The sequence below is a fragment of the Petaurus breviceps genome, unplaced genomic scaffold, assembly GCF_028583685.1.
Source record: "Petaurus breviceps papuanus isolate PSGF00001 unplaced genomic scaffold, PetGlider_PUasm1.0 138, whole genome shotgun sequence".
NCBI lineage: Eukaryota > Metazoa > Chordata > Mammalia > Diprotodontia > Petauridae > Petaurus > Petaurus breviceps.
This window is the reverse complement of record NW_027185694.1, coordinates 13,711,998-13,724,805: the sequence shown is the minus strand read 5'-3', so window position 1 is coordinate 13,724,805 and position 12,808 is coordinate 13,711,998. Positions and strand designations below refer to the sequence as shown.

At 35.7% G+C, this 12,808-nt stretch overlaps 1 protein-coding gene across 2 annotated transcripts in view; it reads left to right on the top strand.

Annotated features, from left to right (window-relative positions):
* The window catches only part of CTNNAL1 (catenin alpha like 1), a 98,622-nt gene that overhangs the window by 57,016 nt on the left and 28,798 nt on the right, over positions 1–12,808 (top strand). For both annotated transcript variants that reach the window (XM_069105964.1, XM_069105955.1), the window contains exons 7-10: positions 2,638–2,838; positions 7,706–7,792; positions 11,507–11,665; positions 12,005–12,097. In XM_069105964.1, the coding sequence (XP_068962065.1) occupies positions 2,638–2,838; positions 7,706–7,792; positions 11,507–11,665; positions 12,005–12,097 (540 nt within the window). The remainder of the gene's footprint in view (positions 1–2,637; positions 2,839–7,705; positions 7,793–11,506; positions 11,666–12,004; positions 12,098–12,808) is intronic.

Genomic DNA, 12,808 nt, shown 5'->3' with positions numbered 1-12,808 from the left:
CAGAGGCATGGTTTATAAATATTGTTTCCCAGTTTTCTGCTTCCCTACTAATCTTGATTGCATTGACTTTGTACAAAAACTTTTTAGGCACTTTTTCTTTTTGTTAAAATTATGTATATCACTTTATTTCTTGACTATTCCAAATAACTTACTTCCAGTATTCTGGTAATATATTATGTTTAACAGAGACATTCTGGGTAAGTAAATATCCTGGATATTGCCTTCCATTGAAGGTTAACTATTCAAAAGTCTACAGTGACTTCCCATATCTCTCTAGGTATATCACACCCAGACTCTTCCATCTGGCTATAATAATAGGGCTTTACTCCAGTTTTTCTCTGCATGTCTTAATGTATAATTTCAGATAGTTTTCCTCTCTATCCTTCACATGTATAATATTCTCATTTCAACTTCTGTTGTGCCTCGTACATTTCCCTTGCCTGTATTATCTTTCCATAACACCTCCTAGTTTATCCTACAAATCCTTCAATGCCCAGGTCAGGTTCCATCTCTTCTATGGAACTTTCTCCACTAACCCATATTGATCTCTCCTCTCTCTGAACTCATATTGTATGCAGTCATAAAATTCTAGAGTTGGAAGGGACTTTAGAGATCAAGTTGTCTAACCTACAATACAATCTGTCCCCATCAGATAGTCAGCCAGTTACTGCTTAAAACCTCCAGTGATGTGGAATTAATCACTCTCATTATTTTCAAGGCAGCCTCTTCTGCTATTGGATAACTCTAATCTTTATGAACTTCTTCCTTGTGATAAGCCAAAATCTTCTCCCCAAAACTTCTACTAGTTGATCCTCATTTTATTCACTGGAATAAAACAGGATAATAGCTTTGATTATGATTATAATAATAGCTTACATTTATATAAAACTTCACAGTGACAAAATAATTTATATATTATCACATTGGATCCTTGCAGTAATCCTATGTGGAGAGTCATTTAAATATTGTTGTTACTGTTTTACAGATAGCAAAACTGAATTTCAGCAAAAGTTGAGGTATTCTGCACAGCAGAAGTGAGACTGAAACCTTGATTTTCTAATTCTAAAGTCTATGTTCTTTCCACTATTCTGTACTACCTCTTGTTACAGTTATGGTTATTTCATTCATTCTTATTGACCTTACTAGATTGTAAACTCTCTGAGAGCAAAGACTTTACCTTTTCTGTATCTCCTACTATGCAAAACAGAGCAAATAACACAATAAATAGGATAAGAACTGGATTTGTGATTTCATTGATACAGAGGACTCCCAGTTAAGGAAATTCCTTGAGATCAATGCAAGTCAGCCTCTTTTCTTTAAGAAGACTTACACTCTTAAAGAATTGCCCGGGGCACTGAGTTAGAGGTCCAGTCACTTGTTTAGGGTCATAGAGCCAGTACATATGGTGGGACTTAAATCTAGGTCTTTCTGATTCCAAGGCCAGGTCTCTGGCTACTTCCACAATATCTTTCACATAATAAATATCTGGGTTATTTGCTAAATTCAAACAACACTTACTAAGGATATCTGATAGCACTATATTAGGTCCCAAGGAAGATTAAAAACTTGGATTGCCCTTATGAAGTTTAAAGTCTATTAAGGAGATATAACACATTGGCTATGATAACATAAAATGATTCATATGCATTAGAAATGTGCAAGATAAAGAGCTATGTGATGTAGGAGAAGGAAAAAGGAAAAAGTTGACTGAAAGTGGTATCAAGGTAGCCTCCTGGCCAAGGTGGTATTAAGGTGGGCTATGAGAGTTATGGATAATGATTCAACAAGTAATGAGAAGGAAGAAGAAAATTACAGGCATAGTTCCCTAGGAGAACATTTTGGTTAGAGACGTCTGTGCTTGCAGGGGAGTAATATAAAATAAAAATGGAGAAGTAGGAAAGTACCAGTTTCTGGTGGGTTCTTGATCATTAGAAAAGGAGAATGTGCTTTACTTAGTAAACAGTTGAAAGATAGTGGGATTATTGAGCAGAGGAGAGGTATGCATAGAGAAGATTTTGCTTCCAGTAGTATGAGGGATGAACTAGAAAGCAGAGAGGTACAGAGAGGTTAAATTATAGGTAAGGTTCACATAAATAGCAAGTATTTGAGGTGAGATTAGAATTAGAAAAACCAATACCCTGTGTGACTGACTGCCATAGGATGACTGATGCAGCAAGGTACCAGCAGATATGATAGATGTCCTGAGGATGACATGAAGGCTAGATATGTTAGCTTTAGTTAGAAAAAGTAATATTTTTTTCTTCTGAGACTAGAAGGAAAGAAGGAATACTGTACATATAAAGAATTCAGAGTAATGGAGATGGGAAGCTAGGAAAGTTCAAGTAGGAGATGAGTTCATCTGCTGAGTATTTAGGGCCTTGAGTAGCAAAAAAAGTTTGGAACACTCATTGGAGGATGTGATAGCTGATAAAGGGTTTTCTGTATTGCAGTGATGGCCCAGTGGAAGTTAGATAGAAAAAAATTTTAACGGACTAGTCAGTATAATTTGGTAATTTTTTCAAGAGATATTTGATCTTATGAAAATTAAAATGAACCCATTTTATTTTGTGCCTGTAATTTATTTATGTAAGTATAAATTTCCATAAGATTTATATAAGTATAAATTCTATTTTTCAGATGACTATTGAAGCTCTTCGAGAGAATCTTTATTTTCAGTCTAAGGAAAATCTTTCAACAATGTTGAAACTTATCTTGGAACATACAGAGGATTTTACTGATTCTGCCTACACCAGCCATGAGCACAGAGAACGCATCTTGGAGCTCTCAAACCAAATTAAAATTGAATTGCAGCACCTGGTTTCAGTGTGGATGCAAGCAGTAAGAACTTTTTGTATTAAAATAAAGTCTATGTAAACAGTTCCCCTGCCTCCCCAAGTATTATGGTATGTGGAAGTTAAACTTCATTAACAGGACTGAGTTTTGAGTAAGACCAGAGAGTATCAGGGATGGGGAACCTGTGGTCTCAAGACCACATGTATCCTTCTAGGTACAACATTTTGACTGAGTCTAAATTTTACAGAACAAATCTTTTTATTAAGGGGATTTGTTCTGTGACATTTGGATTCAGTCAGAGGGCTGTACTTGAGGACCTAGAAGGCCACATGTAGCCTTGAGGCCACAGGTTCCCACCCCTGGATCCTCAGGAATAACCCTTAGTGGTCTAGAAAATTAGGTTAATTTGGCATAACCTATATTTGATGAAGTCATGACAGGTTTTTAATAAACACTGTTTCCTTTTCTAACTGCTCGTAATTATCCTTAGTAACATTCTAGGATGTTGCCAGGAATAAAAGTAAAGGTAACAGGTATTGTAATTAGAAGATTACAATCTCTTCCCTTTTTTAAAATTTGGGACCTTTTTCTTCCTCTGGTCCTGGGACACTTCTTTTCTCTAAGATCTTTCAAAGTAGCTCAGGATTTAAATCTGTGATTTCTTTCAGTACCATAACGTATAGTTCATCTGATCTTTGTGACTTTAACACAAGAAAGGCAGTAGCTAGGTAGTGTTTTAATTTCTCTTCTTATCTTAGATTTCTACTTTCTTCCTTTTTTTTTCTTCTGAGTCCTTGCAAGAAAAAGTGTAAGTTGAATACTTTATTCTTCTTATCACTCTCCATTGCTATCATTCCATGTACTTCAAGAACAGTCCTATCTCTTCTTTGATTCTTCTCTTGCCCCTACAATCAATATAAAAAATCCAAAATTGCTATATTGTTGCTTAGCATGCACTGGCAGCCTTAGATCATTCTGGACTTTAAACTCCCAACCTCTCTTTATTCTTGCATCCATCTTTATTTCCCCTTGATTCCATCTTCTATACTTGTCTTTTTAAAATCTGAGTTGGTTAATGAGCTCTCCATGTAAGCACATTAAATTCTTTAAATAGTTCCTCACCATTCATACTTGTCCATGTCTTCACCATCTTATTCATGAAAGCTACTCATCCTTCTTATACTGACTTATCCTACAAAATGTTGGACTATTATCGCCTACCAGTCCTATTACTGATCCCTTTGAAAAACCTCCTTTCCCAAAATCCTGCTTGGCTTCCTTACCTCCTCTATCATGAACTAGGATAGAGTGGTCCCTTTCACCCTAGTTTTCTGTCATTTCTGTTTCAGCTATTATCTCTTTGTTTTATCTCTTTGGTTTAATATCAGGTCCAGAATAGCATTTCTTCCAGCTATTCCTTCTGTCTTTTGAAAGATAAAATTGTCATTAAACAAGTCAAGAATTTGTCAATTTTTCTGCTTTTATCAAATAGTAGATGACTGTACTAATATTTCTCCCTTTGCTAGTTTTATATTTGCATGCCAGATTTGTAATCTGTTTACTAAAATCCTCATAGTATTCCCTCTTCTGTCCAAGTGGTTTATAATATAACTTAAAACATCATCATTTCTTTCTTCCTCCATCAATCTTCAATCAGTTGTTCTGTACCATGTTTTTTTTTTCTTTTTGGCTTCCTGAATTTCTTTATAGTTAGTCTGTCTTTTTAAATATACCGTGTACCGTAATCTCTCCCCCTTTCTCTCTTCTATTCCTTTTGAATGAAATATACATTTAAAAAGTTATAGTCTAGTCCTGAGTCCTATCCCAAGTTTCCTTAATACCTCTGAGGCTGTATTTTCTTCCCTGTGTTAGGATCTCTAGTTCATTCTCTTTATTATCCATAATTTGTGCATTTCTATGTAGATATTTGATGTTGTAGGGTTGTTAAGGTTTTTTTTTTACTGGATTTTTCTGTTTCCCCCTCTTCCTTTCCACTTGAAATCTCCCTTGATTAGATTTGCAAGACTCTAAGCAGACATTTTATCCAGCTCTCTATAAACTCCACACCTCATCAGGAGCCCATTATTCCTATATTTTAGCCATCAGGCCAGACATTTAAATCGTGTCCTCAAACACCATTTGTGTTCTTTTCCTAATTTGCCTTTATCTTCTGAAGTCCCTACCTGCCCTCATTTACAATGATGAAAACACCAGTTCTGTCAGTCAGTGAATTTACAAACATTTATTAAGTGATTACTATATGCCAGACACTGTGCTAAGCACTGAGAGCACAAATAAAGGAAAAAGAAAGCCAGTCTCTGATCAAGAAACTTATATTATAATGGGAAGCTTATATTATAATAGGGAAGACATTGCATAAAAGGAAACTAAAAAGGTTGTGTGGAAGAAAGGAGTGAAAAGAATGATGGAGAAATCTATAGAGTACAGCCTGGTGGGAAATGAAGATATGGCTGGCCTGGACACTCTCCTTAAATGGAGGTTCTGAGAAGAGCCCTACACCCTCCAAGCTGAATGAGGGAACCCAAGGGCAGAGAATACTTTCAAGGTGTGAATTCCATGGCTGAAGTGATCTGTCAGCCTTGGAGAGGTTTCCAGGGCATGATGGAGAAGTCCAGAAGAGGGCAGCCTGGTAGGAAAACCAGTTTATTTAAGTCTTAAGTCCATTATCCTTAGCACTACTTTATCAGATTCTTAGAGTGATATCATTTATACTTGCATGAATCACCACAGGTACATAGGATTCTCTATCCCGACCTTCCCATATGCTGTGGGAAAATAGTCAAACTGTATGTTATGTCACTTCAATAAATAGCTGCCTTATACCCTTCAGCAAGGAAGGTCAACCACTATACTTAACCTTTTTGTCCTCTGATAAGTTACCTTTCTCCTAATGGTACCTATGGATCCATATTCTTCCATAGAGCACAAAAAGCTACTTTTCCCAAAGATAGTTCAGTCCCTACCTCTGTTACAAAGATTCTTAATATTTTTTGCTATGTCATGGACCTCTTTGGCAGTTTGGTTAAGCCTATGGACGCCTTCTCAAAATGATGTTTCTAAATGCATTAAATAATGCAATAAATAAAATATATAAGATTATAAAGGAATCCAATTATACTGAAATGCAGTTATGGAAAAAAATTTTAATGTTCAGAGATGCCACGTTAAGAGTCCCTGTCTTATTACATAACTCCACATTTCAGTGGTTTTTCTTGCATTATACAAAATGTGAAAATTCCACTGTCATTTCATATCCTTTTTTTTTTTTTATTTCCTCTACAAATCCCTTCTTCCATTTTTTTCAAGGAATATTTCAGTCTTAGAAATGTGTTCCTCTAGCCCTTTTATTTTTTTTCCTGTAGGTTAAAGGCAAATATTCATAAAAAGACAGATTTTTCTTGTTACTTGTAGAAACACAAACAGCAGACTCTGTGCACATCACTATAAAATTCTTCTGGCCTTTAGTACAGGGTGCTCAAAAAATCTAGCACAGTGTTAACCTTCAAAATCTTTACAGATGAAACTGGATGGAATATACTAAGGATTTTCCTGATTATGCCCTCCACCAGCCATGGGCACAAGAAGTGCATCTTGGAGTTATTAAACCAAATTATAATTGAATTGCAGCAACTGGTTTCAGTGTGGATGCAAACAAGAAGAACTTTTTGTATTAAAATAAAGTCTATATCAGGTTTTTTTCCCCCTAAAATATTATGGTATGTGGAAGTTAAACTTCATTGCCCGTTTTGGACCCCATAGTGAGACTAGAGGATTTATATCCTCAGGAATGACCTTGAGTGGTCTACAAAATGTGGTTAATTTGGCATATCCTTTACTTGATGAAATCATAGAAAGTCTTTAGTAAGTACTGTTTCCTTTTTTTTCTTCACTATTCTCCTTTTTTTGCTTGTCTGGCATTACCTTGTATTTATCACAGTTTCTGTTGAGCATGTTTTTTCCTTGTTGTTTGTTTTCAAGTATTTGGGGAGAGGGGGTTTGCTTGCCATCTTCCTTCTTATTCTTCTGTGCTCACCTATCCCAGAACAGATCATTCTGTGTGCTGTAACTCTAGAAGAAACGGGAGGGGGGGGGGTTGTTTTTTCTCCTTTAGCAATAGGAATTGGTATTTTCAACTTTGGGAGAACTAAAACCTTAAAATTGCACTAAGACTTTTGGAACACCCTATTCTTGTTTGAAGCCATTACTTGATCCCAGGTCTCTTAACTCCTAAGTCAGTGCTCTTTTCACTATATTGTAATGTTTAGGTAAGGAGTTTGGATTTAAGTTAATAGACAAAGGGTTGATAATGTAAGTAGGAGAATAATAGCAGAGGTGTGCTTTAAGAAGATTAATATGGTGGCAGTGGATTGAATGGATTACTGCAGTTGGGGAGACAATAAGCAGGGATATCAGTCATGAGAGTATTACATTAATGCAGGTAAAAGAAGAGGGCCTAAGTTATGGTGATGATAGCAGAAATAGAAAGGAAGAAATATATGTAAGAGACTTTGCAGAGGTAAAATTGGCAGGATTTGGTAAATGAGTAAATTTGCAGAATCATGAAGTAGAAAAAGTCAGATTACTTTGAGGTTTTGAGCCTGGGTAACTGGAATAATGGTGTATGGTGATGCCATTAATACAAATAGGGAAGTCATGTGGAAAAACTAATTTCAGAGGGCAGATGAGTTTGGCTTTGTACATATTAAGCTTTCACATTGGAAATTTGAAGAATGATAGGCTTTAAAAAAAATTTAAAGCCTCATAGCAACTTTGTAACATAACTCAGTAAATTCTAATATTTAAAAATTCCAACCTAAAATTGTATTTCACAGAATCAGAATTATTATTGGTTTAAACGGATAATGGGAATAAGAATTTTTTTTCATTTTAGCAAAGCAAGAAGACAAAGAATGTCATGGAAGATCTGGAAATAGCTATATTAAAAATAAGCCAGAGCATGAATGAATTTAAAAGAGAGGTAAGTACAGTTTGACATTTAACCTCTTTAAATTCTTCATTCGTGTAGCTATATGCTAAATACCAGTATGTACTACAAATTTAAGTAAGTCATCTTAACACAAAAGAACAATAAAACCATAGAATTTCAGTTAGAAAGGACCTCTGTGGTCATCTAAGCCTATGTAGGCTAACTCAAATAGAAATAGATCCCTGCAGCATTCATGGTGACTTAGAAACCACAAATGAACATTATCTATGTTGCATTTATTTTTATTTAGATTGCAAAAAAGTGCCCAATCACATTTTAATCTGGTCCTTGACTCTGGAGTTTTGCTCTGGCAAGTTTGACACCTCTGAATTCTAGAATAACTCATATCTGAACAAGAATCTACTGTACCAATCCTCAGGTTCATTTTCTATAAAATGGGAACAATATAGCATCTTCTTCATAGGTTGTTGTATGGATCAGTGAAACGATGATTTGTACAAAATTATTTGCAAACCTCAGTGGACTACATATGTATTATTACTTTTTACTGTGGGTTTCAGCTTCTAATCTAAAGATTCTTGTTCTTAGAGAAAACAGAAGCCAATTGTGGATATTTTCTCATTTGTTTCTCACAGCCTTCCTTTGGGATAAGTACTTTTGTTCTTCCCATTTTATAGATGAGGAGTTCAAAGCTCCAAAGAATTTAAGTCACCAAGTTCAGTTGAACTACATCTAGGCTGCTGAAAGAAGTGTCATATGATCTCTGAGCCACTGTCAGTTTTCTTGGAAAGGTTATGAGAAAGGTGCCATAGGACTGATGAAGGGTGAATGTCTTAAGTAAGGGGGGGAGAAAGAAGAGACCGAAACCCACAAACTACAAACCAGTAAACTTGAACCCTATTCCTATCAAAATTCTAGAATATATTATTAAAAGGACAGTTTTATTGAGAAATAGTTATCAAAATATTCGAAGTCCTGAGTTCACAGCCCCCCTGAAATCTATCATGGACCCTAGGTTAAAAACCCCTGTGTAACTCACATGTTGGTTCATAGATTCAGGTTCCAAAATGTTCTTTATAAGCTAGAATGATGAGCAGTATTTGATACTGTCCACAAAAAAGGGGCCTCGGGATCATGTCATATTGAGGATTGGCTGACCAAGGAATTAGGGATGTGTAAGCATTTGGGAAAAGGACTAGATTTGTTCTGCTTGGTTCCATAGTGCAGAGCGAGGAACAATGAGTGGAAATTGCAGGGTAAATTGTAAGGCAAAATCAGGAGAAGCTTCCCAGCAATTAGAACACTGACCTTTCTTGGAGTTTAGCTTGGTGGTGGAGGTCTTTTATTAGAGAAAATATGGCATTATATAGAAAGTGACTACATGAAGTCAGAAAGAGTTCAGCTTGAATCCCACCTCTAATCTTTATTTGTCTCATGATTCTGGGCAAGTCACTTATCCTCTCTGAGCCTCAGTTTTTTTATCTGTAAAATGGGGATAATTACTATAGTAATACTTCATGAAATTGTTGTGAGGATCAAATGAGATGTGTAAAAGTTAAGGCATTATAGCAATTTATTACTAATATTCAAATGGTAACCATGTGTTGGAAATGTTGTAGAGGGGAAATATTGTTCAGGTATAGTTTGAACTAGGTGTCCTATATTTGTATCTCTAGTATCTGGCAACCATGGCTGGTGCATAGTTGTACCTTAATAAATAAATGTTCAGTTGATGGTCTTTCAGAATCCTTCTACCTCTAAGATTCCATATTAAAGTATAAATAATTGATATTTTCTGAAATTAAAAACTTACACAGAATATCTATATCATATTAAAAATAAACCATTTGGATTTGTCTTTCAGTTTATTGGGGGAAAGTCAGGAAAGGCCCAACCTTATTAAATGAATATATTCTAGCCTACAGTGTGGCTGAGTTAATGGTTTACAAGCAATCTCAAAGGACACAAACAAGCTGCATTTACTTTCCTGAAAAAATCTGCAGCAGAGCATCGGAGAGGCAATAGAGGGGAGTGGCAAGTGTTAGAGGAAAGGGGTTCATAACAATACTTTAGGCAGCTACCACCTTCATGACCTCAGGCAAATCAGGTAATGTTCTAAGGTCTCAGTTTTCTCATCTTTTAGATGGAAGGGTGATATTAGATGACCTCTAAGGCCCCTTCCAGTTCTAAAACTTATAGCAAGTAACTTTTATCTCAATTTAACGTGTATCAGATGGCTAGGTTTAAAAAATAAGACTCTGATGAAGCTAGCACAGTACAGTGGGGCAAGCGTTGTCTAGCTACCTTTACCAAATGTTAAATCCTTTACAGGTCTCAATTAATTTACTACAGACTTGAACTGAGACTTTTGACTCAAATGAGATTTTTACTGGGCTAACTGGTACTCAGCTTTACCTGATTCTTTTGTCCCTCTATCTCAGTTACACAAAAGAAAAAAAAATGCTTTCTGGTGCACATGGGTTGAAGTAATCTAGAAGAAAAATTAGAGCCATACTGTGCATGAATATCAGGAGTGAGTCCCCCATGATATTTTTTTAAATCAATAGAGAATAATTTTCCCCCCTCAAAGGAAAAATTCTTCTCTTTCAAATAAGTATTCGACCTAGTACCACTACCTTTGGACACTAGAGGTGTCCATTTTTTAAAAAAACGAACAAATAATTTTAAGGTTTATTTCCAACTAAAGGACAGGCTGATGAGTCAGGAAGAACAAATTTCAAATCCTTCTCTTTACATAGAATGGCTCTGTGAATTTGGACAAATCCTTTAGCCCCTCAATGTCCTCATTAAACTAAGATTATAGATCACAAAACAGCTGCAGATTTAGGCAGTTTATATATATATATACTTCCTGGGAGTTCCTTACAACAATGAAATCATAGGTCCATTCCCTGAAAAAAATCTCAACTCAAGGTCTAAATCAAAATCTCTCATTAGCTTTCTTTAAGGAAAGTTTCAGGGCAGCTAGGTGAATAGAGCACCAGCCCTGGAGTCAGGAGATCGATTTCAAATTTGACACTTACTAGTTGTGTGACCTTGGGCAAGTCAAACCCAATTGCCTTGCCTTTTCCCCTCCAAAAAACAAAAGGAAAGTTTCATTGATGCCTTATGTTTTTTATATCATAGTCATTTCCCAATATATCCTCCCTTCTTCCATGCCCATCCTTGACTGTTCCCTAAGTGAACCATCCCTTGTGGTTCACCCTTTTCACTGAGAAAAGTAGAAGTGAATAGTCCTCTATCACTGGTAAAATGTCCCTTTGAGTCTTACGGACAATCATCAGTTCTTCCAAGAGAAACAAAAGAGCTTGTTAACTCTCTTGTCCTATTAGCTCTCCTTAGGTTGTGAAAAGGCTCCTAGATGACCTCTGGCCGCCATCCTAGTTGGATTCTTGTCTGTACTTAACAAGTGCACCCTCCAGGATAGTTGATGCATTCCTCATGTACTCTGACAGGTGTGGCAGTGTGTTGGCTGGAAGATGAACCATGTAAGAAAGGGCTTAATGAAAAATGAAAAAAAATTAAAGCTTTGTGAACTACCACACTACGTGTAGTTATACACACTTAGTTTTACCGCAAGATGCCACTTTACCAGTTTTCCTCCACAGCTTCTCTGAAACCTAGGGGTGAAATGGAATACAAATATATTTGGTTTTTAAAATATTGATAAGTGGTTAGTGAGCCTTACTTGTCTGTTTCTCACCATTATTACAACAAATGAAGCTCCACAGTGCAGCAACATTGCTTGCAACAGATCTTCTAAAGCACCATGCGGATCACGCAATTTTGAAAGCATTAAAAATTACTGGAGTAGAAGGAAACTTAGAAGGTTTGGCAGAATACACCTGTAAGCTGTCTGAACAGAAAGAACAACTTATTGAGGTGAGTTCCAGTGTTGTTATTTAATAAACTTTTATTATTTGTTAATATTACCTTCTGCCAAAATGTCCTCAGGAAACAGGAAAAAATGTTAAAATTCAGTATCATGCATTATTGTAGCATCTCTGGGTTTTTTGTGGTCAGAATTCCAACAACCTCAATTGTCTGGAACACAGTCATGAACTTATTTTTATAATGTTTTGTAAGTTTCATATATGTGATCTTTTAAAAATTTTTACTTACACTTAATTGAACCAAATTCTCACAGTTCTAGCTGCTGTAGTGTGAATTTGTAAATTAAATTGTAAAAATTAATTAAACTGTAAAAATGTTGTTTTCTAGGCTTGTCGATTGTTAAGACATATATCGGGAACAGAACCCCTTGAAATTACTTGTATGCATGCAGAAGAGACATTTCAGGTTACGGGTCAGCAGGTATGATTGCCATTAGATTTTTTTCTTCTAAATAATATTTTTCTAGGAATCAGAAGTTTAGTCTTGAATTTTCCTGCCAAGTAAGTTAAGGATATTTGCCGTAAGGAGAGAAATTTCAGGTGCTATCTCTACAAGTTCAAAGTAACAGGGAAATATTTTATTTTCAAAATACAAAAACCATGAGATCTTTCTATAGCAGTTTGCGTGGGTGAGTTTGACATCCATTTGACATTGGTGTTTTTAAATGAGGCCTTAATTTAAAGATGCTTTTTGGTTTTGTCAAATTAGCTTAGAAGCCCCTCCCCACACAGGCTGTAAAACAAAGTTATCTTGTCATAGAATCTCATCTTATAATTTTCATGGTCAGTCAAAGAGTAAACATTTACTAAGGACTTTCTATATAGGTCAGGCACAGTGCTAGGCCTTGGGAATAGAAGAAAAAGAAAAAACCAGCAACTCATAAAAAGATTCTTGAGTCACTGAGAGAAACTGAATGACTTACCCATCCTCGGATGCTGAAATAGCTTTGTAATTGTTAAACTTTAATTGTTATGGGCAGTATGTTTTAAAACAGCAAGAAGTGCCCACTATAGGGTGCTAGTCACATAATATAGTTTTACACCTGATCAAATGATTTTCAAATTTTAGAGCTCAGAAATAGAATGCTGTTTTTCCAAGGTTTTTGATCATTATGATTGCCATATTATTCCA